At 39.6% G+C, this 27,593-nt stretch overlaps 1 protein-coding gene across 1 annotated transcript in view; it reads left to right on the top strand.

The window, feature by feature from the left end:
• The window catches only part of CNTNAP2 (contactin associated protein 2), a 1,948,817-nt gene that overhangs the window by 554,605 nt on the left and 1,366,619 nt on the right, over positions 1-27,593 (top strand). Inside the window, exon 2 of the mRNA XM_027075690.2 lies at positions 25,101-25,211. Coding sequence (XP_026931491.1) covers positions 25,101-25,211 — 111 coding nt within the window. The remainder of the gene's footprint in view (positions 1-25,100; positions 25,212-27,593) is intronic.

Here is a 27,593-nt window from a genome sequence, read left to right as displayed (position 1 = left end):
GCAATCTGGAGAACTTTTAAAACATTGATATGTGCTAATTAATAAAAACCTTTTTACCTTTATTCCAGACTAATTATACTTACATGAGAACAACATATAATTACATATTACTGACTGTAAAGAGCCATTATAATTTGTCTACATATCATTGGAATATTGGAATGTTACATGTTAAATTACAGGGGGATTTAAACACACATGTGCACACACACACACACACACACACACACCACACACTCACTGACTTTGAGTCAGCACCTTTCAGGGTCTCTGTTTCCTCAAAGTACATGTTTTGGACTACATGATTCTTAAGTTTCCCCCTCTTCCCCCAAGGTATAACATGGGTATAAGTTTATCTTTTTAGTTATGTAGAGGCTGACCATGCTCTCCAAATTCCCCCCATTTGATATTCCCAGTTAACCACGAACCGATCTGTGATTCTTGATTATATCTAGATGTTAAAAGGTTGAATCTAGATGACAATTGCAGAGTGAGTGAAAAGTCAGTGAGTCTCACTGGATTGTGCCTTGATAGCCAGAGGTGAACAGAGAGTTCACAGAGCCTTTCATGTATCCAAGTCACATAAAAATTCTTTGACCAAAGTTCATCAGATGCCTTTGTGCTGGTCAAATAGATCTATGTAAATTCTACTGTTATTCACTCAAAATAGTTGGCGGTATTGTTGGGTGATACAAGACAGAAAAGACATGATTTGTGTAAGTTCATTTAAAAAAAAAAAAGAAACATTATCAACAGAGAAAATAGAAGTTATGTGGGCAAGGGACAGTTATTGTAGCTTAAGTAACGTGGCTCAGTTATGAATAGTACTTACATAGTCATAATGATGTAAATATTGAATGGCGATCTATTAGAAAGATTGATGTAACTACATTGGTAAGGGATAGGTAAGTGGGAGGGGATAGGAGATGCCGGTGTCTGGTGGGATGAAGTGATAAAAGAGAAAGAAACCTTCATCTTTCATAGTGGGAAGTCTGTAGACACTTAAGACTGAAAAATTAGGAAATAACATCATAAGCATTTTATTTCATGAAGTAAATAGTGGTAAATTCCAAAAGAAGCAGCTAAAAAGAATTTGAAAATGATTGCTCTGGAAAATAGGAAACCTAAGGACCCTGGGATATGTATATATGAACATGTGGTTAAAACAAACAACAACATAAAAAGATAAATTCTCCCCCAGAAAGGACATGTTACAAAATTTCTTCTTGTATGTATTATTTTCTTAAAATTCCCAGGGCACGTATTGATACATTCTTCTTTAGATCACATCATAATTCAGGAATAAAAAAAAAGAGATCAGAGGAAGTCTTCTTGCATATCACCTGTTTGCTATTCATTTTAAAAACATATTATTGCTCTTTGATGTTATTATAAAATTTTACATTCCATATAATTTAAAACACTGTAAGAAATGATCAGTATCTGGATTCAGTTCCGTGTTTTCCATGCTGACCTACTTATGTTGCACAATAGAATTTAGGCATCTATGTTTAGAAGTTCATGTACGAGAAGATACGGACAAGTTAATAAGAGAAGAATTATTACACACATCTATTGCAATGATCTGACTTTCAACATTCTAGACTCAACTGTATACAATTCAGACCAAAAAAAAAAAAAAAAACAGTCAGAGCATGTAGAAAAACGTGTTGAATTTTATCCCTTGCATATTACAAAATCAACATCGGTTCCTTAGAGGATATACAAGTGGAAATTGATCTCTTTCTAAATGCTTTCAGAGAATATTGTCTTGATATCCCAACCAGTCTCACCCACATTCATCATTAAAAGTTTCCATCTTTTGAAACATTTGTTTGCCAGCCCCCCTGAATTTTTCTCAGTCATCATTTTCCCATCTGATTATACCTTTAGATTTGTCTATAATACCGAGAAGTTGTGTGAGGGGTGGGGAGGAAATAGGGTAAAATTCCATGTCGATTCAAATGTTTTGAATCTTTCTGAAGATTCCTTAAAGATCTTTAAAATACAATATAAGCTTAATAATTTATTTCCAGATATTTATGTGAGAAAAATGCCATCTATGCCCACATTTATTCCTGATTTTTTATGGACATTCAGATAAATTATGTGCAGGCAGATCAAGTCCAAGGCAAGCTAGTACCTTACTGGTGAGGTAATATTGCCTTTCCTGCTTCTAACCAATAGCCTGATTTTATTATTCCTGAAGCTTAATGTCTCATATTTTCATCTTCTCTTTTGCCACCTTCACCCCACCACCCATGAAAATTTGTATTCAAAGCCTTCTTTCTCAGGACATTGCTATTTCTTCATAAACATTTTAATTTTACTGGGTATCAGTTTCGTAAGGGAAATGGATAAAACTCTGAGACAAATAGATGTGTTAACGTGTAGAGTTAAGCTGACAATAAACAATAAGAATGCAAGGTAAAATGTTTCCCCTCCAAGAAGAAAACTGGATGTCATTAAATGCATTTTGATGTATCCCTCATTGCAATCTTTGCTCTCCTTGGAAAAAGGAATGAAAATGTGTGTCATCTGACTGCTATTTAACCTGCACACACCCGACTACAGCTTTTATCCAATGAGAAAGAAAATTAAATAATGTAGGTTGTTAGTTTCTTTCTTTTTTACCGAATGTAGCCACAATAGTTATGCTGACCTTGACCAAGATATCTCTACGTGATAGTCTGTTGCTGTGCTATAGAGTTTAACAGTATCTCTGCAGGTCTCTTCAGAATTCTTGGGTAAAAAGGGTAGCAGGTGTAGGCAGGGGTTAGCAAAGAGAGGCTATTTATTCTACCCCTGTAGTTTTGGATAGAAAGAAGGTCTTTTTAGGTGATCTGTTTCTGAGAAGTGCAACTTCCAGGAAACCACCCACATAGTCTCAAAATCATTTTTTTCTTTTCCTCCCTCAAAATTTACCCTAATCATCTCAAAGTAAAGAGTTACTCTCAACAACAACAAAATGCCGCACCTCACATGAAGTCTGCTTCTACTTCAGGAGAAAGCCTAATTGTATTTCCCAGAGACACTGTTACCTCCACAGTTTATAGATTATACACCCAACTTATAGAAGGAATAAACCCCAGAATACAATGTTCTGTAGTGTTTTGGGGTGGCATTCTCCTACAAGGTGAGTGAACTCAGCATTTCTAGGGCTTGTGCTAGTTGAAGCCGTCATTGAAGTTTGTGTCTGTAAACCCCACAAGGTCCCATCCTAAGAGAGGAATAAACAGACACGTTTAATCATTCCACAAATGTATATCTACCCTTGGTGTTGTGTCAGGGCTTTTGCTGGGCGTGAGAACTCAGAGATGGATGAGACACAGTGGAGAATGTCTGCAATCTACATGAAATTATATTCTGAACAAGGGCCGACTGTGAAGTGTATGTGTGAATATATGTGCTCTTTTAAACCTGGGAAAAATATTTTCCACATGACCAATTGTGCCACTGAAAAATAAATTGTTATTAGTGTAGGTTGGCATTTGAAGATATTAGAAAACTCAAATCAAAAAGGGAACATTGCTCTGCCGTGAATACATGATGTTCATACTTCTTGGCAAATTGCTGTATCACCTCCAAGGTAACTTGTCAAGTGCATTTTCATATTATATTTCAAATAACACTAACCAATAAGTGGAACTTAGAAAAATGTGTAAACGTGCATATGCTTACGTCCTGAACAATAAGAAATATGGGACGTCAAGCAATGAACTAAGAGCAAACACGTAATTCAAATCTTTTGAGGTTAGCTTGTGACATAGAGTCAGAAAGTGTATCAAGGAAATGTAACTGTGTACAAAACGAGTCTGTAAACTGATTTATTGAGGCTTTCACACAATACATTGCTATTTATAGGAGCCTCTGTTATAGATATTCCTGCAGTTACTACAGAAGAAATTCTTGTTCTGTGGGGTCTCCAATGCGGATAGGCTGCTTTGGTTCCATAGCATAGGTTTGTTTGCCTTATGATGGTGCATTTCTTAAAACAGAATACATGTAGTAAAAATAAAAATGAATATGGGGGGCACCTGGGTGACTCAGTCGGTTGAGCGTCTGATTCTTGATTTTGGCTCAGGTCATGATCCCAAGGTTGTGGGATTGAGCCAGGTGCTGGGCTCAGGGCTGAGTGTGGAGCCTGCTTGAGATTATCTCTCTTTCCCTCCGTACCTCCCCCGCTAGCATGCTCATGCTCTCTCTCTCTCTCTTTCTCTCAAATAAAAATAAGTAAAATTATTATGAATATGACTATAGAGAGTGGGCAGCTAGCTAGAGGAATTCTCTAGACATCATGGGCTGATGTACACATTTTTCCCATTAAACATCAATTTGAAATTCTCAAATCTAAGTAGATTTTCTATGAAAAAAAATAGGGGAAAGGAATATAGTGATCTGTCTAATCCATTGGTTTAGACAAAGGCAGGCAAGAAATTATGAAATATTTTCACTACCTAAAAAAAAAAACAACTGTTTATTTTTATATACCTAGTAATGCCTCGTATTTTAAGATGAACCCATGATAAGAAATCTGAAGAATATCCAATAGTTAACTCTGGTTTTATTTATTAAATTATATTAGAAAGAAACTAGTATTTTTTTTAACGTTTATTTATTTTTGAGACATAGAGAGACAGAGCATGAGTGGAGGAGGGACAGAGAGAGAGGGAGACACAGAATCGGAAGCAGTCTCCAGGCTCTGAGCCATCAGCCCAGAGCCCGACATGGGGCTCGAACTCACGGACAGCGACATCGTGACCTGAGCTGAAGTCAGACGCTTAACTGACTGAGCCACCCAGGCGCCCCAGAAAGAAACTAGTATTTAATATGACTTTTCAGTTGAAAAAGCATTTCCTTTTATATCATCTCATGGAACTCTCCATTAACATAGTGATATAGTTAGCAATATAATCCTCTGGGAATTATTAGTTAATCTACCCCTGTGCCCTTTTGAGCTTTGTACCTCTATGTCAGCATTTAACGTTGTATGGCAGGTATCTGTTCAGACTCTAAACTCCCATCCAGCAAGAAATATTTATTATCTGTACCACTCCCCCACCTCTCAAACTTCATGGGTAAATATAGCCCAACCACTGAGGCTCAGTAAGACTTTATTAACTTTGATTTCATGACTATTTTACCAAAGCTAAAACTGAAGTGATAAGGTGTTAGGAGAAACACCCAAGGCAACGCAACACTGAGAAGTAAACCAGGATGCAACTCTAGGTGAAGTAACTGAATCCCAAGTCTGTGCCTCTGTCCTCCGTCTTTCCCTACTCTTAGCATATTTGGATTCTATCCGCAATGCAAGGAACGTTTGAACACTGAAGACAGAAGTATTTTTAAGAATCACTAAACATTTGTTTTATACATATTTGTTTATGTAAAAATACTTTATAATATTTATAAAACAAATGTTTAGCGCTAGTTTAAAAAATATTCATCGTACAGAACTGCTTCCCAACTAGAGGTCACAGGGCTTTGGCTTCTGGTCATTTCAAATCTAAGTGACAGTTTGTGTACTCTCTGTATTACAATGCAAGTGAAAAAAAGTAATCCTCGAGGAAAATTCCTTTTGAGGCTATGCAATAAAATGTTCCTCGATATGAGCCTTTCAGTCAGTAATTCAGATCCCTTTGAATGTATATTTCCCATGAAAGAGAACATTGTGATGATAAAACCAGACAATGAGCCACATGTGCTGCGAAGATAGAAGTAAACGGATGTCAGTTTCTTGGAAATCTGGGTATGTTCCAATGAGCAGAACTGGCAGAGTTCCTGGGCTTTATTGACAAAGGAATGCTGTGCCCTTATCTGTTACTTGTGAGGATTCATCTGGATCACTAAGTGCTCCCAGCCCAGAGACAGAGGTAAAGGAACAAAATAATTCTCTTTCAGTGCTTTGCTATAGATTTATATCAGCATTTACGATCTGTTTTGTAATTTCTTGACGTGTATTTTATTTCTTTATATGATAATCTACATATAACATGTTTGATAGCAAGGGACAGAGTGGCCTTTTAAAATGATGTACTGTGGGGGCACCTGGGTAGCTCAGTCGGTTAAGCATTTGACTTTGGCTCAGGTCATGATCTCACGGTTTGTGAGTTCAAGCCCAAGTCAGGCTCTGTGCTGGCAGCTCAGAGCCTGGAGCCTGCTTCGGATTCTGTGTCTCCTTCTCTCTCTGCCCCTTCCCTGCTTGCGCTCTGTCTCTCAAAAATAAAGAAACGTAAAATTCTGTACTGTCGCGACCCTCTTACGGCTTTCTAGAAAACACAGAATGTAGGCCAATACTCATACTTCTCAGATGGGGAAACTGAGATTCAACATGAATGTATGGTTTGCTCAAGAGAGGTGGGGAATGAATAGAGATTAGAACAAGGGTTTTCTAAATCACATTCAGAGGCCAGCTTCTATAAAAATGTAGGTGTGTTGGGAAACAATGAGATTGTTTCCAAAAGACCGCAGCCAACTCCCTATCATGATGGTCATGAATACATATGTCTCATTTATTTTTCACTGCTATGGCTCTGTTTCTTATTTCAAAATGTAAAACCAGCGACTTTCCCCATCTCTCGGTAGCAGCGTGAACTTCAGCAGTGCGGAATTGTGTGAATCGGGTTGTCTCTGTTTCCTATTTATTTCTGATGACATTGTTTTCTCAAGATGCGTTTTCTTTTCCCATCTGGAATTTGTTCTCTGGGAACCTCCCTCTCTAAGGAAGTTTAAAAACCAAACACTGTTTATTTTCTGTAACTTTCCCTGCACTTTTCACTCTGTAATTTCTCTGTTCAGAAACCTTTAATTGTTCCCAATTCCCTTCTGTAGGAGATTGAAAATTATCTGCTTCGTTTTCAGGTCAACACACTGCTACTTTCAATGCCTTTTTCTTACCACTTCCTGAAACACACCTGGCTTATTAATCAAACGCACTTTTTGTAACCTCTAATTAGTCTCTTTTCTGTGTTTTTGCTTGCTTGTGGTCTCTCTTTCCTCCTTTCTTTGGAGGGCATAGGATTTCCTCCTAACTGTGAAAACGTCTTGGGATTGTAGAACTTTCCTTCGTATGCCCACTGGGCAGTATGAAGAACCACGGAGCAGGACAAAGCTCTCTCAGGGTTGGGTCTGAGTAGTCTGGCTGAGGTGTTGATCTGGTCCCTGTTTGCCTGCCAATGGCTGCGGGCTTTTTGATCCCTCTTTTCTGACCTGAATTTTCTCAACTTGACTCTCTCCCATCCTTACCTAATCTAAGATCAGAGATCCATTTCAGTCCCTGTCTGCTTATCTCAAAACCCTCCTGCTGGAGCTGCTTCTACCAAAATAGCAATACTCCTCGCCATTCATTACTGGGGATGGTGGTAAAAAGGATCGGATTCCTTCCTGACTTGTTTTCTGTTGGAAGTGAGCGCACACCTACATGTATTTGAAAAGAGTTGTTTTGTTTGTATTGTCATTAAGTGTGGTGCGGTTTTTGCCTTTTCATAGAAGCCTTCTGAAAAAACTCTTTTGTTTAGAATTTAAATGTTATCCAAAAATACATATCGAAGCAAGAGACTTTCCTTAGATTAGAATATATTCCTGGAAATCAGCGTGATATGCTTTCACCTTTTATTTATTTATTTTGAAAAGTTTTCTTTTATTGATTAGAAAATATTTTAATGATTTTAACATCGGAGGTTTTAAATTCTGTTGTAATATGCTAAGGGGGTATTTGACATTTCAAAGCGTCTGCCAGTCTCTTACTATTTTTTGTTTGTTTGTTTGTTTGTTTGTTTTTTGGCTTCCACCAATGTACTTCATACCAGTTATGTTTGAATATTGATCTGATTAACAGTTATGAAAAACATACAAAATTACACTGCAACTAAGTCATACATGGTAGGTCAAACCAAAATGCATTTTTAAATTGCTGTTCCACAGTACTGAGCACTGTACTTGTGTAATAAATTCTTCTATCATATATATTGACTTACTGATAAATGTATGTCAATTTCCTTTCCTATAAACTAAGTTGATTTTATTATTATTTTTTAAATGTTTATTTAGTTTTGAGATAGAGAGAGACAGAGCATGAATGGGGGAGGGTCAGAGAGAGAGGGAGGCACAGAATCTGAAACAGGCTCCAGGCTCCGAGCTGTCAGCACAGACGTGGGGCTCGAACTCACGGACCGCAAGATCATGACCTGGGCTGAAGTCGGACGCTTAACCGACTGAGCCACCCAGGCACCCCTAAGCTAAGTTGATTCTATAGGGTGATTATTTTCATTATAAATTTCCAAATATAGAACAATAGCACAATCCTCATCCATATACCCATGAACTGGACAATTGTTAACATTTTACCATATTTACTTCACAGATATATTTGTCATTTTACAGTACCAGTAACTACGTTGCATGATATCTCATCCGAACCTGCCAGACTTCTGTAGGTCAAGATGAGCAAGGTTCTCTAAAACCTAACGTGCTACATTTAGATACGCAAAACATGCAACTTTGCACCCAGAGGTGTTCACTGTATAGTACAGCACCAGGGTTCTGGCAAATTCTGTGTTGTGTAGTTCTTCCCACACAGTGCATATACTGCACATTCAACTATGTGCCACGTTGGCCCGTATATTCCTGAAAGAGGAGAACTTGCTTTCGGATTAGGCATGCGTGAGAATCCTGTCTTCAGTGTCCCAATTTGCTCACGCTCTGAGTGGATGGCTTTTCCCAGATTAGCGGTGTCTCCGTTGATTTTGACCAGTTGTTTCCTTCATTCCCCAAGTACTTTCTGCGCCAGGCACCAGGGTTCATGTTGTTTTAAGACTTCCGGCCGTGGATGGTAGAAGTGTTCCTGGAAGTGGTGCGCGCCCTTCAAGAGCTGGCAATAACTTCACAATGCACAGCAGTCATTGCGAGCAAACGCAGCGCAGTGTTTCAAGTGCAGTCCTAAATACGTTCACAGTCATTCCCATCCCACCTTGATAGGAGTGTGTGTGTTTTGGCGTGAGGAGCAGGGGATGTTGCAAGGGAGGAGAAGCCAGACTGAAATGCAATAATGGTCTTAAGCAATTATGGCTAAGAGAGTTTTCCTTGACAAGTTTAAAGTAAATGGCTTTAAAAGGAGCATGTATGATTGGGAGGGCCGGAAATTGTAGGCGTAAGAGCCTCACGGTACACATCTGTCTCGGTCTGTCCTCTCACATATCTTTGTTGAAAACCAAGTCCAAGAAAAAAAAAAAAAAAAGAAAGAAAACCAAGTCCAAGAAATCCAGAGCTAGGACTCTAAAATCATCCTTTGAATGGGCTTTCTGATCATGGAGGAAAATATTTTAAATTTCTGAATATAATAAGCTGAAGTATTTAAAGATGAAGCGTCCTGACATCCATAATTCATTGTAAAATGACTCGCCAAAATCATAAATGGGTATACATGCGTGGATGAAGCAAATTGTGCAACATATTAGCAGTTGTTGAACCCAGATGGTGTATATGTGAATGTCCATTGTACCATTTCTTCTACTTTTCTGGGTGCTTGAAAGTTTTTATTAAAAGTGTCTGAAGGGGTGCCTGGGTGGCTCAGACGGTTAAACATCTGACTTTTGATTTAGGTTAAAGTCAAAATCTCAGGGTTCTTGGGATCGAGCCCCATGTCATTGGACTCCATGCTGACACTGTGCTTTCACCTTTTCATGTGATTATTATTATTATTATTGAGAGAGACAGAGAGAGGGACAGAGACAGAGCGAACGGGGGTGGGGGGGGGAGTCAGAGAGAGAGTGAGAGGGAGACACAGAATCTGAAGCAGGCTCCAGGCTCTGGGCTGTCAGCACAGAGCCCAACACGGGGCTCAAACTCATGGACTGTGAGATCTTGACCTGAGCCAAAGTCGGAAGCTTAACTGACTGAGCCACCCAGGCACCCCATTAAGTTTATTTTGAGGGGTAGGGAGAGAGGGGCAGAGACAGAGAGAGAATCTCAAGCAGGCTCCATGCTGCCAGTGCAGAGCCCAATGCAGGGCTTGATCTCTCAAACTGTGAGATCATGACCTGAGCTGAAATCAAGAGTCCGTGCTTAACTGACTGAACCACCCAGGTGCTCCCCCCACTTTTCTTTTTCTTTAATTATTTTATTTTATTTTTTCATCACAATAAGTATACTCTTTAATTCCCATCCTTAATTTCACCCATCCTCCCACCAACATCCCCTCTGCTGACCATCAGTTTGTTCTCTAGGATTTCTTCCTAAAATAGGGAAATTTGCATGTGCCTAATGGTGTCTCTTTCCTCCTTTCTCTGAATGCCAGAGGCATCAGAAAGGAGAAGATTAAAATATTATAAGAAAAGAGCGAGAGAAAGTTCCATCAGAAGTTGGGTAGGGATGGTGCACAGAGATCTTCCTTTTCCACTTCACCATTATGATAAAAGATATATTAGGGGCACCTAGGTGGCTCAGAGGGTTAAGCATCTGACTTCGGCTCAGGTCATGATCTCAGGGATTGTGGGTTCGAGTTCCGCATCCAGCTCTGCGCTTAAAGTATGGAGCTTAGGACTCTCTGTCTCTCCCTCTCTCTGTGACCTCCCCCTCCTGGCATTTCTTCTGTCTCTCTCAAAATAAAACAAAACAAAACAACAACAACAACAAAAAGATACCCAGTTAACAGAACACCATTTAATGGAGCTATGTGGGCTAAAGAAATCTTAATCTTCTTCAGAAAGTAACAAAATATGACAGCAAAAGAGACAGAGTTTTGCAATTTAATATACAGATGTCAAAAGAAGAAATGGATAGTTCTGTTTTAAAGAAGGCCATGGAGAATCCTAAACGTCTTGGGAAATTTTACAGGTGCCAAATGTTTTACTTTCTGTGTCCTAGTAAAGCAACTTTATTATTTCAACAAATTACGTACAGAACCTGTGACTCATAATTTTAGTTAAAGGTGTGAAATCAATTGAGTGTGAAGATATTAATCTTGGCATATGCTTTTAAATGAGTCAAACATCTTGTTTAAAAAAAAAAAAAGATGATTAGAGCAAATGGGTCCAATGCCATGTTGTAGAGTCTACTCAAGAAATGACTTCACACTCTACTGTCCCCCACATAAAAAAAATCTCAGTAATTTTTGCCTCTCTTCTGTCTGTTATCTCCCACATCCTTTTGGAAAACAGATTTGGTCACCTTTCAAAATATCTTCTGCATCGTTTTCCTCTTAGAAACCCACTGCCACTGGCTTAGCTCACCTTCCCCCATCTTCTACTTTAAACTGCTGTAATACTCTTGTTGTTTCCAGAATCCAGCTCCAAACGACATCACCCAGCTGCCAAAGTTTTTTTTGTTTTTTCTCTAAAATATAGATACATCACATCACTGCCCTCTGAAGCAAACCATTTCCATGGTTTCTCAAGGCCTGCAGAATATAATCCCCAGTTACAGCATGGTATTCACTAGCCTGTAAAGTTTGGGATACAAGATATCTTGTAATAGGCATCCAATAAAAATTTGTTGAAAGAATAATTGAGAACAAGCCAAATAGATCATAGCTGCATGAGATATTTTTACACAATCAGGGCTCAGCCTCCCTATTCAGATCAGCCCCTCTCTAAATTCAATGATTGCTACCCTGTGTACCATTCATCCTTCTTTCATTATGGGTACCAATCACTGCCAATGTGCTGGGTACATAGAAGTGAAGAAAACAATCTTGGGCTGTACCCTGAGGGGGTGAACAAGGAGTCATGGTGGAGACACACATTAAACAAGGAAATACCCAATTACTGTTCATCTCACAAAGGAAAGGGAACGGGTTCTCAGAAAGAATGGAAGTGGGCTAAATTTGGCTTCAGGGGATGGTAAAGTCAGGAAAGGTTCCTTCTGGCATTTGATTTAAGACATGATAAATTATCCAAGAGAAAATTGGAAGAAGAGTACATTAGGCGACTACAAGTTGTTTTTTGTTGTTGTTGTTTTCTTTTGTTGCATTTCGTTTTTAACATTCTGTCTGTATCTCATTCACTCATGAAGCTGCCATACATCCCTATATGTGGCCTTTATATGGTACTGATTCTATTGCCTGGCATGGTTGTGTCTTCCATTTTCTATGTAATGATTTTTTTTCTTATCCTCCCATATATGTTGTTTTTTTTTTTTTTTTCATTTTAAAACTTCAAACTGGCCTTTGCCCTTAAGAAAACCTGCCTGTGGATGTACATAACGGCCTTATTCATATTGCCAAAGCTGGTAAGCCATCAAGATTGCCTTCCGTAGGCACATGGATACAGAAACTGTTGTGCATCCAGACATTGGAAATACTGTTTAGCAGTAAAAAGACGCGAGCTCTCAAGGCATGAAAAAGACATAGGAACCTTAAATGCAGATTACTAAGTGAAAGAAGCCAATATGAAGAGACTGTATATTCTAAGATTCCAACTGTATCACATTGTGGGAAAAAAAACAAAACTGTGGAGATAGTAAAAAGATCTGCGGTGGCCAGCGTGAGGGTGGGGACACAAATAAACAGAACATAGATGACTTTTAGGGCAGTGAAAATACCTTGTATGATGCTATAATGTTGGATACAGGTCATGAAACATTTCTCCAAACCCATAGAATGTACAACACCAAGAGTAAATCCTAAAGTAAACTGTGGACTCTGGGTGAATATGATGTGTTCATATAAGCTCACTGCTGCTCAAAAATGTGACATTCTAGTGAGGCAGCTATGCCTATGTAGGAGTATGGCATTGTATGGCAAATCTCTTTACCTTCCTCTCAGTGTGAATCTAGATCTAAAACCGCTCCAAAAAATAATACATTAAAAAGATAAAAGAGAGGATTGCCTTGGTGGCTCAATCAGTTAAGCATCTGACTTCGACTCGGGTCATGATCATGAGTGCACGAGTTCGAGCCTCACGTCAGGCTCTGTGCTGACAGCTTGGAGCCTGGAGCCTGCTTCGGATTCTCTGTCTCCCCCTCTTTCTCTCTCACCTTCCCTGCTCTCTCTCTCACCCTCTCTCCTTTCTCTCTCTCTCTCTCTCAGGAATAAACATGTTTAAAAAATAAATAAAAAAGAGAAAACACTACTGATGTTAAATTTTCACTTCCTTTATACTAATTTGGTTAAATATCACATTCTCTGCTGCCAAGGTCTTCCAGTCTTCGAATGTTGATAAGCCCAATGTCTTACAATCCGCTCTGAGGCCCTACAGACCCAGCGCCCCCCTCCCCACTCCCTGTGGTCTTCCTGACCTCTGCTTTTGTCTGCCCCATGCTCCTTCTGGTCCAACCACACTGGGTCCCCTGAGGTCACACCCATCCTGCTCCTGCTTCTAGACTTCCTCCTTTGGGAAGTGAGGACGTTCCTTTTCTTGTCCTGGAACTACCATCCCACAGATATCAGGTATCAGATAGTACTATGTGACTGGTTCTCTCTTCGCCGTGAAGTTTCTGCTAAACGTGGTCTTATTAACGAGGCCTTCTCAGACCCCTAATTCAAAAGGCCTTCATCTACCCACCATACCCTCATCTTCCTTCTCTGCTCTGTTTCCCCCATGATAACGACCACTTGCTTACATACCATGAATTTTTAAATTGGTTATTTATTGTAATATAAACCTCTGTGTTGTTCACTGTTATATCCTTACTGTGGGCACTCAAATATTGGTGGGGGCACCTGGGTGGCTTAGTCGGTTGAACATTCAAGTCTTGATTTGGCTCATGTCATGATCTCATGGTCCGTGGGTTAGAGCCCCGCATTGGGCTCTGTGCTGACAGCATGGAGCCTGCTGGGGATTCTCTGTCTCCCTCTCTCTGCCACCCCCCCCCCCGCCAAATAAATAAATAAATACATAATTGTTGGATGAACAAACGAAGCGTATTTTCTTTGCGCTCATTATCACTGGGTAGTTATCCTGAATCCTATTTATTTTTCATATCTTATTACAAAATCAATACACACTAATTGAAGAATGGTTCAAAACAGTAGGAAACATAGAGGAAAATAAAACTTATGTGGTCTCACAACCAATGTGACACCATGGTTAACATTTTGGTTTATAGATTCTTTTAGCCATTTATTCATCTATAAATATAGATCTCATAAAACTAGTATTCAGAGCCTACTTTTCTTTAACTTAATATACCATAAATATTGTCAATTAAAAACATTCTTTCCACAGCCTCACTTTACTGACTCTTCAGTGCTCCACTGTTTACTTTGTACCAATTGAGCCCATGATCTAATCTAAAGTGACTTGAGCCAGGACCATTTTAGGATGTTTATCTATAGTACTGTAGTCAATTATTTAAAAGTAAAAGTGGTTAATTAGTCTAGGAGACGGACTCGTTGTCAGTAAGTACAATGCATCTCATTGTTCAACATTGTCTTTGAATTAACCAGTTAATGAAACCAGAGAGGCAAAAAATGAGCCATTTGCCAGTGGACCAACAAACGCAATCCAAAAGAGCCTTATCCATAGGAAGATCGTCCATGAAGGCTTTAAGAGGGGTCAAGTGCATTTAGTCATGCTGCAATTGACCTTGACACTGTTCAAGTTGTCGGTTTATTAAAAGTGTAAAAGGTAGCTCTGCCTTCTTGGGAGACTAGCATTTGAGTGAAGAAAGGCCAGTGCCATCATTGTTTTAGAGATTAAACTTCTGCCCGGTTCTAGGGCAAATAGTTGATTCTGTTTTCAAATACCATTTCCTTTTTTTTTTTTTTTTTTGCATGAAGTAATATGAATTAAATTTTCAAAAACTTTTCTAGACTGCATAAGGGGTAAAAATGGATATTTTATTATTTTGCGTGATGGGATTTACTTCTGTAAAATTAGAAGATCAATTTAGAGGAGACAAAAAGTTTAACTTATTTTTTAAAAAGCCTCACAAATCTTTTTTTTTTTCTAGTATGTAACAGTTCAGTAGATAATTTGAAACTGATTCATCTGTTATACCATCTGTCAGAAATATGCTGCAGCTGTTAAATGTCCAGCAAAATTTGAACTACAAGTCTCAAAGTAATTCGCCCTTGGTACATGCAGACCGGACAATTTCCAATTTGATTTACAACCATGATTTTTGCAAACGTGACTGATGGTCTAGCTATACTATTTAAAATCTTTTTCTGAGCACAGCTATTGGACCGACAAGGAGGAAAAGGAAAGAAATTTGATCTGATTTTTTATGATAAAAGCATGAATTTATTCATGTCAGAAGCTGTGATGCTGATTGCGTTCAATATTTTTTTTAAGTTTATGAAGAATACCCACTCTGTGCTCTGTATTCAACACATGGAGAATGTGAAAACTCCCCTTCCTTTCAAAAGAGACCCGCCTATGGAAAGGAGATCGAGATATAAACAAATACTTATCACAGTAGATTTCCAATGATAACAGGATTAGAACGTTATATTAGAACTACCAAAAGTCTTATGTTCTTTTGAAAATAAAGTAAAAGATAGTCGTAAAGAGGCTAACCCAGAAAAGCCAATGGCTTCCACTCCCCCAAAATCCATTTGGTGGAGCCAAGATATTTTAAAAGTTCTGGAGGTATATACTGATGATGTAGACAAACCCTCTGTATAATTCCAGGGTTTCCAACCTACAAGTCATTTTAAGTTGGTAAAGACAAGAGTGACGATCTTTTCTTATGCGGGATGCGGCGAGGAAGGTCTGTGCATAACTTCATGGTGTGAAGCTAACTGTCTGCATTTTTTAAAATGGAAAAATGCAGGGGCGCCTGGGTGGCGCAGTCGGTTAAGCGTCCAACTTCAGCCAGGTCACGATCTCGCGGTCCGGGAGTTTGAGCCCCGCGTCGGGCTCTGGGCTGATGGCTCAGAGCCTGGAGCCTGTTTCCGATTCTGTGTCTCCCTCTCTCTCTGCCCCTCCCCCGTTCATGCTCTGTCTCTCTCTGTCCCAAAAATAAATAAACGTTGAAAAAAAAAATTAAAAAAATAAAATAAAATAAAATAAAATAAAATAAAATAAAATAAAATGGAAAAATGCAAAACTGTCCCTTAGCTCGATAAAGCGAATACCTTTCAGGGGCCAAAACTAGGAACTATTTTGCCTCCACTTTTAGAGGTATTTATTTCCTATCGTTGTAAGTACTTCACTGGCTCGCCGAGTCTTTCTGTGCTGCATGCCAGGTTTTTAGGCCCCGGGAATAGAGTCTCCATGAGATAGACACATACCCTATTCTCATGGTATTTATAGTCCCAGTCAGCAAGAAAAGTAATAAGCAAATTTAAAAAATAAATAACTAAGCGTGATGTTAGATTGTGATTGTTGCCATGAACACAACAAAATAGTGTGATCAAATAGAAAGTAGTATCTGGAAGGTATGAGGGTAGCAGTTGAATTGGGTAATTTCGATGAACTGAACAGAAAAAGAAGAGGTGTTGTTCGAATTGAGGGCAGACGGGAGTGGGGCCAGCCTTCTTTAGATGTGGTAAAGAGAATTTTAGCCCGGGGGCAGAAAGGCTAGCAAGAACCTCGAGCTGGAGTGTGCTGAGTGTGTCCAGAAGGGAGGAAAAAGAGTGAAGCTAAACTAGCTTCCTGACACAGAGGAAAAGAGCAAAATAAAGTAACACCCGAGATGCCTGAGGGGCAGGCCATCAAAGGCTTCCTCAGAGTTTGGATTTCATACTAAATGTGAGGGGGAAGCCATTGGGAAGTTGTCAGGGCATGGCTTAATCTGATCCCTATTTTTAAAAGATCCATCCGGCAACTCTGAAGAAAATAGATTTTAGGGAGATAAAGGTTGAAGCAGGAAATAAGTTTCCAATAAATACTGAGGTCTTACACCAAGACATTCCTGGGATCAATGTGAGAGATGATGAGAAAAATCTGACCATTGCAATATTATTAGGATATCTGCATAGCCCAGGAATAAACTCAACGGAACATAGATTTTATCTGAAGTGAGTTGAGAGGCGGTGTGTCCTTGATATGTGGACCTCAAAAGCATTAAGCCTTGCCATCAGGCCCAACTCCGTTTTTGTTCCAGCCCCAATATTCTTTAGTTGTGAGCTCTCAAGCATCCTCATCTGTAAAATGGAAATGCTACCTATGTCAAAAGCTTACTGTAATAACTCAGTGAAATAGTTGTCTCAAAATATTTAATGTGTCGCCTGTCACATAAATACTCAATAAATGATAAGTGTTGCTATTCATTTATTTACTGCTTCTGGTATAATGGTCTCTACCGTACATCACTGATGGGGGCCCAAATGGCAAGGATTGAGGTGGAAGAGGAGACAACTGTCTCATTCAGCCAAAGGTACTATAATGCATATGGCAGCCCACTGGGCTTTGTCACATTGAATGGAAAATAAACAAAAAGTAAATGGACTCACTTCCATTGGGGAGTACACAGGAGGGATTCAGTGAGAAGAAAAAGAGGGCGAGATAGGTTTCCGTTTTTTTGCCTACTGATTTTCACTGAGTATCTGATAGGTCCACTCCGTTGACTTAAGTCCAGTTTGATTATCCTTAGCTTTCTCCTAAATTAGCACTTGATGACAAGCTAATTGTATTTCCCTTCGTGACTGCTGTCCATCATAGTCCTTTTGTGCGGTAGGTAAACAAACCAAATCAATTCTTGTATAGATGGTCTGGAAAAACAGTTCTCAGTTATATCAAGTTTTTACCAATGATCTAACATTCATGTATTCTCGCACCCTTTTCCTTGCAAAACAACTTAATTCTGCTATGTAGATCCTAAATAAATAATAAGGTATTTATTTACAAAATGAAATATATAACAATGAGAACATATTTGTCTGGGAATGTCTGTAATTATTGAGTAAAAAAGTATGCTCGAGACCAGATTTTAAATGTTCTTGTTTCTGTATACATATCTGTGATATTAAATGCTGTGTGTGTGTATGTGTGTGTGTGTGTGTGTCTGTGAAAACTAGTAATAGTGATTACTTCTGTGGATTATGAGAGTCCTTTCTCTGTTTTGTGTGGAATTTTATAGGATCAGGAAAATAATGGATCTTATTTTCAGTAACAGAGAGTAGACAAGGAAAGCCAGAGGAATAGGTACACAAAGCAGTGTGTGAACTATGAAACAAATGGAAGAAAATATAGTTTAAGCGAAAATATATAAAGTAAGGGATGAGTTAGAGTCAATGGTGTTTTGCCCAAAGGAAGAGCAAATATTTTTCCACTGTACTCCTATGACACTGATTTCCTAACCACATAATCTCTCTTGCCATGATTTGAAAATCATAGAACAACTGATTCAAAACTGGGAAAGAACTTTTGAAATAATGGAAAAACCGAGAAGACGGTGGGTAAGAGGGAATTGAACTAAGTCGTTCAAATTCACTGCTGGAAATAAAATCTGGATCTTTTGTCTGTGCACAGTGTCTTCTCTCTTTGGTGCTATTAGGGAAACTTCAACCTAATAATGTCTCTGAAAGCAAATTGGACTCCCATGAGTGAGGTACAGTAGAGACCATTATACCAAAATCTGTAAATAAGTGAATATCAACAGTAATCATTGAGTATTTCTGTGACGGGCAACACATTAAATATCTACCCCAAGAAAATATTTATTAGACAGCGCTAAGTTAAAAAACAGTGGACGTCAACTATGTAAACAAAATTTACGAAAAAAAATACTGGAAGAGAATATTGTATTGTATTAAGAAGTAATAGTCTTTGAATATTACATAAGTTGTTAAACAAAGCTTAGCCTCCAGATATGATGACGCCGTGTCTATAAAGAGAAGTAATTGGGGTCTGAGATTTCCACAGACGACATATGGAATGATGTAAGTTTGTGTCTTGCTTCTTAACAGAATGCCAAAGTTAGCAAAATCCCAAGGTGAAAAACCTGGGGCCTGTTCAAGTAATGCCTGCTGATGAAAGACAAAGCGCCACGTTTCTAAGTGCATCAAAACAAAATACTTCTGTAATCAGCTGCCCAAATTTATGGGAAGTAAAAAGGGTGCTGTGTGGCACAGCTGTTAAGAAACATCTTTAAGGTTACCGTTCGCACCGTGTGCCTTTCCCCCCCTCCCTCTCTCCCTTCTTTTCTCTCTTTCTTTTCCTCTTTCTCTCTTTCTTTCTTTATTGAAAAGGAAATGGGAAGAAAAAAAAAAAGGAATCACAGTCCTGGGAATAGAGCCTCTGACAAACAGGTGTGCTAGATCCCATACAAGTCTCTCCGTGGTCACAGTGTGCAAAGCGACGCTGCTTAAGAGTCTCTGAAGCCCCGAAGGGGGTAGACTGACCTCGGTGATGAGCCAAGAAGTGCCTGAGTGGAGACTTCAGTCTCCTACTCATTCAAATGCTGCAACTCTCCACGAGGCCAGACGAGAGAGCATGCTTTAGTTGTTCATGGGGTCTCCCCCGATGCCTTTGAAGCACGGCAGCCAACAGCCTGTTGTCTAGGAGGTCGGGCAAATGGGATCAGGGGACGGCACAGCAAGCGGGGCGTCGGACACAGTGCCCACGGAGTGGCTTCACGGGTAGTTGCGTACTCAGGCCGGGGAATAAGATCATTGGCAGCAGTCAGGCCTGTGGGTGGGCAGACAGGGCACAAGGGAATTGAGGAGCCGGAGGCCCACTTGGAGCCCTGCGACGGGACGCAGGCCCCTGGCGTGAATGTGACGGGGAGACAGAACATCTCTGGAAAGACCCGAGATACTCCCGGGGCTGCCGGAGAGAGTACAGATCCCAGTGATTCAGCTTGTGACTCGAGGTAGTTTTGGCCAGAAGGAGCAAGGCAGAAGCGCATTGATTGGAGAGAGAGGAGGCCAGACGGACGGCTGGCCTCTTAAATTTGTCCTGACCATGGAGAGGAGGGGTCATAAAACCTGAGGCAGGGCATACATCTGCAGGCGGAGGTAATGTAGCTCCAGCTTCTAAAGTTAGAAGTTGAAGGCACCAGACTTCAAGAGTCCACCCAGGGATGTATTCCTCTGACAATGAGCCTTTCACAGTCGTTTTTTTGTTTGTTTGTTTGTTCCTGTTTTTGTTTTCAGTGAAGTATGAATGGGGATGTTGGTAGAGTTTCCGTCCTGAGAACCCTGGTTCTGGAGTCCTTTGTTGTTCTTGTGTTCTGTGCAGCAGGCTCATGTTTCCAAATGTGTGATAGAAGACGTATATGTTAAGTGCTATGATTTTATTTTATTTTTAAAATTTTTTAACATTTTAATTTGTTTTTGCAAGACAGAGAGGGAGACAGAGCATGAGCAGGGGAGGGGCAGAGAGAGAGGGAGACACAGAATCCGAAGCCAGCTCCAGGCTCCCCACTGTCAGCACAGAGCCCGACGCTGGGCTCGAACCCACGGACCGTGAGATCATGACCTGAGCCGAAGTCGGATGCTGTCACGACTGAGCCACCCAGGCGCCCCTCATTGCTATAATTTTAAAAGACACTGTGTTGTGAAAATTCCCCGACATTACTTTCATCTTTGTTTCTATTTATTTTTTCTCTGATATTCCTTTCGATCAGAGATGCATTTGAATGCCATCTTTAATGTCAGTTAGATGCATTCTAAAGTTCTTTGACCTTGCAGACTCCTGCCCATATCCCTTTGCCAATACAGATCTGTCCCTCTCAGCCACTCTTTCCGAGGTGAAGGGCAACAGCCATTTGATCTTTATTTGCCTGTTATCTCCTCTGTTCCAGCTTGAATTAGTACAGTATTCCTCCAGTTAGTCTGACTTCCTGATTGACTGAAATTGTGTGAAAATAAAACCGAAGGCCCATCTGCTTCTTTAGTTTTCATCCAAGATTCCCTGGAAGAGGAATACACTGGAGACCAAATATTTGCCGTAGCTGTGTGGCCGTAGTTTTGGAAGACATCCCAATATGGGAAGATATAATACTAAATTATTTCAAATGTTAGCAACCACCGCCCCCCACACCTCCTCCTCCCCTATAAAAATTCTAACTTTCTCCAGGGATTTGCCTGATTTACTAATATTTAGTGTCTGCAGAATATTAAGACACATGTTCTAACACAACAAGCAAGCTCTTTGGAATAAGTAATATGTAATAACGATTATTACAGTTGGAAATAAAAATGGAGAGTTCATCATAATAATCCGTATACGCTATGTACATGCACAGCAGGGCTGCTGCAACCATCCTGGGAAATTCGATGCCCGTTGTGGCCTCCATGATTTTGCTTGAGCTGTTCCCTCTTTCTAGAATCTTCTTAAACCTCTTTCTATCTATCTACATTCCCTCATTCTTAAGGTTATAGTCATTATTTATGTTACCTGATACCACAAATGATGATTAATCATTCTTCTTTGTGGATACCTGGACTATTTATTAACGCTAGACCAGAGGTTGGGAAACTTTTTTTCTGTCAAAGATCAGATAGCAAATATTTTAGCTTGCGAGGTCATGTGGTCTCTGTTTGTGACATTCTGCTGTGCATTTGAAAACACCCGTAGATAATACATAAAGAAGAGGGCCTGGGTGTGTTCCAATAAAACTTTATTTACAAAAGCGAGCCAGGGGCCACATTTGGCCTGTAGGACATAGTTTGTGGACTCCTGTACTTGAAAGTGCTTGAAAGTTTTAGAGTTTGAGAGAAACTTAACTAATGTGCTCATATGTTGAGTGAGTCATCTGTAGAAACGAAGGTCAGTGACATAGTCAAGGTCACGTATTTATGATGGAGCAAGAATAGCAAGCAATTCGCTAAACAACAGCCCTGCGTTTTAAATTTGTTTCTTTCAGTACTTGATTATATTTTGTTCAGCACTGAATTCCAAAGTGATATTATGCTCTTGTTTCCTGCTTAGTTACTTTATGTGGGTCCATGTATTATTGGACTCATGGGGAAATGGGCTATATTTTTTTATTGCCTAAAGTGGCCAGAACGGTACAAGGCATTTATCGAGATCTTAGTATTTGTTAGTAAAGCCTTCCAGGAGAACATACAGAACATGTAGCATTCTTTTTTTAAAAAAAAAATTTTAATGTTTATTTATTTTTGAAAGAGTATGAGCAGGGGAGGGGCAGAGAGAGGGGGAGGAAAACACAGAATCCGAGGCAGGCTCCAGGCTCCGAGGCGCCCCACGATTTTTTTTTAATTAGTGAAAAATTTAAAATTTGATACAAAGATGATCGATTTGTGGTGGAAGTGAAAAATATTTAAATGTAATAAGGATACACTATGTTCAGGTTTTATAAATGCTGTATTTAAATTCTAAATTGCAACTAGCTAATGGATCATTTAATCAATTATTCATTAACTTCATTTTGATTACTTTCAACGCAACTCTATGCATTGAATGTTCCCTTTTGGAAAATGCATCGCTCGTTGTATAAGCTTGCCCTATCGAGCAGGTTTAGACTGGAAGACGTTTCTCCCCGCATGGTTTTATTGATTTCTAAGAGTTCACCTCATTTCCTTCAGATGACTACTCAGATGTCACCTAATCAAAGAGACTTTCCTTGACAAAGCAGCGAAAAACAGCCGCTCTCAACCTCTACCCTACCCCCCAACTACCTGCCCCTTCTTCCATATTTAATGTGTCCAGAGTATTCGTCACCATCTCATACTATAACCTTTTATGCTTTTACCTATTTTTTCGTTTTTGTTTTAGTTAGTTTTTGGTTTCCACTAAAACATAAATTCCGTGACAGGCATGTTGTCAATATTATCTGCGGCTGCATTTGCTGCCCCTGGCCCAGCATAGGCGCTGGGTGCACGTTTGAATGAATGAGACAGACATGAATAAACGTTAGCACATTCCTAATAGAAGGGAAAATTTCGGAGTAATGATGACTCCAGATAAATGCAAAACTTGTGTCCCAAGATCATAAAAAGTTAGACTCACAAGAGTCAGCAGATTCAAAATCAAGGTTTTGTATTTGTGCTCCCTGGCAACTAAACTGAATAGCAAAAATTTTTTTTTATTTAATACAAAATCCTTCACTGTAGATTTTCACTTTGTGAACTGAAACCTTAAATAAATTTTATGGGGCGCCTGGGTGGCTCAATCAGTTGAGTGTCCTGACTCTTGATTTTGGTTCAGGTCATAATCCCAGGGTCAGTCATGGGATCCAGCCCCTGTGTGGCTGAGTGTGGAGCCTGTTTAACACTGTCTCGCCCTCTGCCCCTCCCCCGCTCATGCATGTGCATACACACACGCTGTCTCTCTCAAATAAAATAAAATAATTAAAATAAAATAAAATAAAATAATAAAAAATAAAAATAAACAAATTTGATGTTCATTTTTTCATTGTTTTACATTTAGCTTCCTGGGGGAATATATTCATATGCATATGCCATATTTCCCAGAGGCACTTGCAGTATAACAAAGGAAAATAAGAAATCTAACTATATTTTACGAGGGTGGAGATGTTCATTTTTAACTTCGGATTTGTACACACTTGAGTGGTGAGATAATGAGTCATCACTCATTTCTCCAGCATCACTGGGACTTCCCTCCACTTGAGTGACTTTTCAAGAAAACGAGTTCATTCCTTCTGTTGCTGAAGTTTTCTTCTGTTTATAAAGATCTGAGGTAGCAAGCATTCTAGAATAGGTAGTGTAACTCTCTGTCTTATTAAACAGACAACTGAGCATGTGTAAAAAACATGTGTTGGCTATTTAAGACCCACCTCTCTTGACGATGAGGTGTTGCGCCATCTTGTAAGTCAGCAGTGTGTTTTGGGACACTGCGGTTCTCAGGTTTAGGTGGCTCTTCTTGTCATTCGTTCACTCACTCATTCATCCTACAAATGTTTTTAGAGTGTGTACCAGGTGCCAGGTGTGGTTCACGTTACTGGAGAGTAAGCATTAGGCAAACTATCAAAAACTTGATTCGCACACAGCTTCCAGTCTAGTGGGAGAGAAAGGAAACCAAACAACTAAATGAGGAAAAACATACATGTGTGGTGGCTCTGAGAGCTATGAAGGAGCAGAAAGCAAGGAGTAGGTAAGGGGAGTGATGGTCGCATCATGCTCGTTAGCTGGGTAGACTACGGAAGTCTGTCCGCAGCGGTGAAAGGTGACGTTGTGAGCAGAGAGACCAGAGGGAAGAGCCTCATGGTAGCTGGAAGAATAATTGCAAAGGCCACAGCAGGAGCTGGCCTGATGTTGCAATAAGAGGCAGGGGGCTCTGGTGGTAGACAGCAATGGACAAGAATGCCAGAGAGAGATGTGACCAGTCTTGCGGCTGCTGTGGGCCACTGGGGGCTTCAGACTTTATTCTGAGAGATTGAGAGCAGAAGCCAGGGGATGTCGTGAGCCTAGCAGCCACTTGGCCACTTAGGTGTGCAAATGTCCCTCAGGCAGCTGGGTGCAGGACGATAGAAAAGCAAGGGAGGAGGCAGGAAGACTGTCCGGTCCTTCACAACAGTGACCACTGGTGGCTGCTTGGACCAGGTGATATGAGGGGGTAGGATTTGGGGTATTCCAGAATGAGAACGCGCGGCCCCTGATGCAGTCTCCCGGAGAGCAGGTGCAGAATGAGAGGAGATCCAAGAGCTGAGTCCTGGGCACTTTAACGTGGAGGCATGAGGAAAATGAGAGCAATCCATGAAAGGAATCAGAAAGCAAGCAGTAGTGGGGAAGGAGGAAAAACAAAAGCTTAAGGGCCACTGAAGCCACGTGAAGGAAGGAAATGAGGGGTCGCTTGGTTCCAAAGCAGTTGACTGGTCTAGAATGATGGGAACTGGTTAGTTTTGCAGATGGCAGTACTTTTCAGGGTGACACCTGTTTCTCAGCCTTTCAGCTGTGGTAGGATGTCTCCTGGCCTTCCCTCGTTCAATCTCTGTGTTTGCAATCAATGTTTCTATCCTCTATCCTTATAACGGATAAATCCCTAAAGATTTCCAGAGGCTGTCAGCCTTCCCAAAGCTTGTTAAATCAGCATCACCACCTTTCCTCGTGATTCCTAGACGGCAGGTCTGCCCTGGGGCCCTTCCGCATAAAGCATTTTGTCGTAGGTCCAACTCTTAAAACTCGGGTGTTCAAATGACCACAGTCTAACTGTCTCCCTTCTGACCACTTGCTAAATGTGGTTGCACAGATTTTTATGTTTGTATTGTATTTGACCACTGTTTTTACTAAACACACGCGTCGTCGTCGAAAGATATGTAATCTCTCTCTTCTTTTCTCTTCTTTTCAGAAAAATGTGACGAGCCACTCGTGTCCGGACTCCCCCATGGGGCTTTCAGCAGCTCGTCCTCCACATCTGGGAGCTATTCTCCCGGCTACGCCAAGATCAACAAGCGAGGAGGTAAGGCACATTTCATCTCCTTCGTCAATACGTGCGCGGAGAAAGAACGCGTCATATTTAAAACTGCATTTCCGACGTCTATTTTATTGCGCAATGGCTATTAGCAGATACCTCTTTCGTTCTGTCCACTTCTGTTAACTCATAGCTACTATAAGCCTCTTTTGTAGTCACTGCCAGGGAGTGATAGAGGAAAATTCGGGCCAGAAGCAAGAGATGGTAAATAAAGGAGGAAGAATTTTTAGAGTTGTACGGGGTACTGGATTCCAGATGATGTACAAATTATGAGTTAAGGAAGTTCTTGTTCATTGGAAAATCATTTAGACCAAAGTTAAAGGTAATTGACTTCTGGGTACCCGAGGGCTCCGTCAGTTAAGTGTGTCCGAATTCGGCCCGGGTCATGATCTCGTGACTCATGAGTTGGAGCCCTGCAGTCGGACTGTGTGCTGATAGCTCGGAGCCTGGAGCCCATTTCAGATTCTGTGTCTTCCTCTCTCTCCGCCCCTCCCCTGCCCATGCTCTGTCTCTCTCTCCTTCAAAAATAAATAAACATTAAAAATATTTTTTAATAAACATTAATAAATAATAAAATAAAATGAATTGATTTCAAATGTGTATACGATGAATCAAAGAATACTATATTCACTATTTTTATTTCTATTTTTAGTAATATATAAAGAGTATCTGTTGAAAAGATAGGATAAAAAATTACCCTTGGTACTTTCTGCCCCCAGTGCCCAGAATTTAATTTTGTTATTAAAGCCACATGAAAAATAGTTACACAATTGCAACTAAAATTTGAGTTTGGGATTTTAAAGTAATACTATTAATTAGTAAATGGTAATTTCAAAGTAGGCAGCAATCCAGAGAGAATAAAAGATGATTGAGAACAGCAACTTAAAAATCTCTTGCTCCAAAGGAAGACTGATATGAATAACAATCAATGACAACTTAAAAAGGAAAGAAAAACTTTTCTTGGATAAATGTGAATCATCCCACAAGGGCCATAATTTTTATTCACTAAAACAGGAAATACTAAACTCATTTCATACTCAATTCAATAAAAAAAAAAGTGAGTAAAAATGGAAAGAAGAAGGTAAGGGAGGGAGGGAAGGAAATAGGGAGGAAAAAATAACATAAAGAAGCAAAGGCGAAAAAAAAGAGAATAGGGGAAAACCCAAAAGGAGAAGTAAAAAAGAAGGGGAAGGAAGAAAAAGAGGGACATCAGAAAAGAGAGAAAGGGATATCAGAGAGATTCAGAAAGACCAAAGGGAGAATAAAATAGGTAAGAAAAAAAGTAGAATAATATATACAGAACTTCGCAGGTGTATGAAGAGTCCTGGATTAGTAAAAACACTTGGTAAAAGTCAGAGATACGCCAGCAAAAGTGGAGGAATACAAATTTTAAAATATATACTGTTTTGGAAAATAGTATTAATTAAATGCTTTTGTTTGCAGTGACCAGATTGTTGTTGTTTTTTTTTTTAATTGTGGTGTAATTAACATCAAACATATTAGTTTCGCGTGTACAGTATAATGATTTTATACACGTATATATTGTAAATTGATCAGTGCAACAAGTCTAGTTAACATCTCTCGCCATGTATATATAGTTACTTTTCTTCCCCATGATGAGGACTCTTAAGATCTACTCTTAGCAAGTTAGAAATATGTTGCACAGTATTTCTAACTATAGTTAACTTGACTTACTTATTTTATGACTAGAAATTGATACCTTTTGACCTTCTTCACCCTTTTCATTTGCCGCCCCTGCCCCCCGCCCCTGGGAACCACCAGTCTATTCTCTGCATTTATGTAACTGCTCCTTTTATAATATGATTTTTGTCAGGTGATGGTCATGAGAGTTGGTAAGTACTATAATTCATCAAAAATTTTGCTTACAGATGTCAAGCAATGAGACTTAATTCATTCCTTTTCCATAAGTCACTAAAAGATAAACAAGAAAAACAATATATATATGTATAAAACAATATATATAGAACTATATATATATATATGTATATATATATATATATATATGTATGTATAAAATCATGAATCAAGAAACTGGCCATACCCAAATAATAATTGTGATGCAGGCTAGTAAATTTGGGGCAAAATCTACAAGAGAAAAGAAATATCACATACATTCCTGGATGTCAAGAGGATGCAATACTCCCTAAAGGAAATATCCTGACATTGGGAGATCAACTTGAATGAGAGAAAGTCACAAAATATTTCCTCAGAAAGGGTTGTGGGAGAATAGGACTGATGAATTTTATACCCAGAGAATCTGGACAAGTCAGGTCATCTCAAGCATATAACCTCTCTGGAAATGCAAATAATATGATATAACCAACAATAAGATGCATGAAATAAAAATAA

The sequence above is a fragment of the Acinonyx jubatus genome, chromosome A2 (genome assembly GCF_027475565.1).
Source record: "Acinonyx jubatus isolate Ajub_Pintada_27869175 chromosome A2, VMU_Ajub_asm_v1.0, whole genome shotgun sequence".
NCBI lineage: Eukaryota > Metazoa > Chordata > Mammalia > Carnivora > Felidae > Acinonyx > Acinonyx jubatus.
This window is presented reverse-complemented; position numbering and strand designations above follow the sequence as displayed.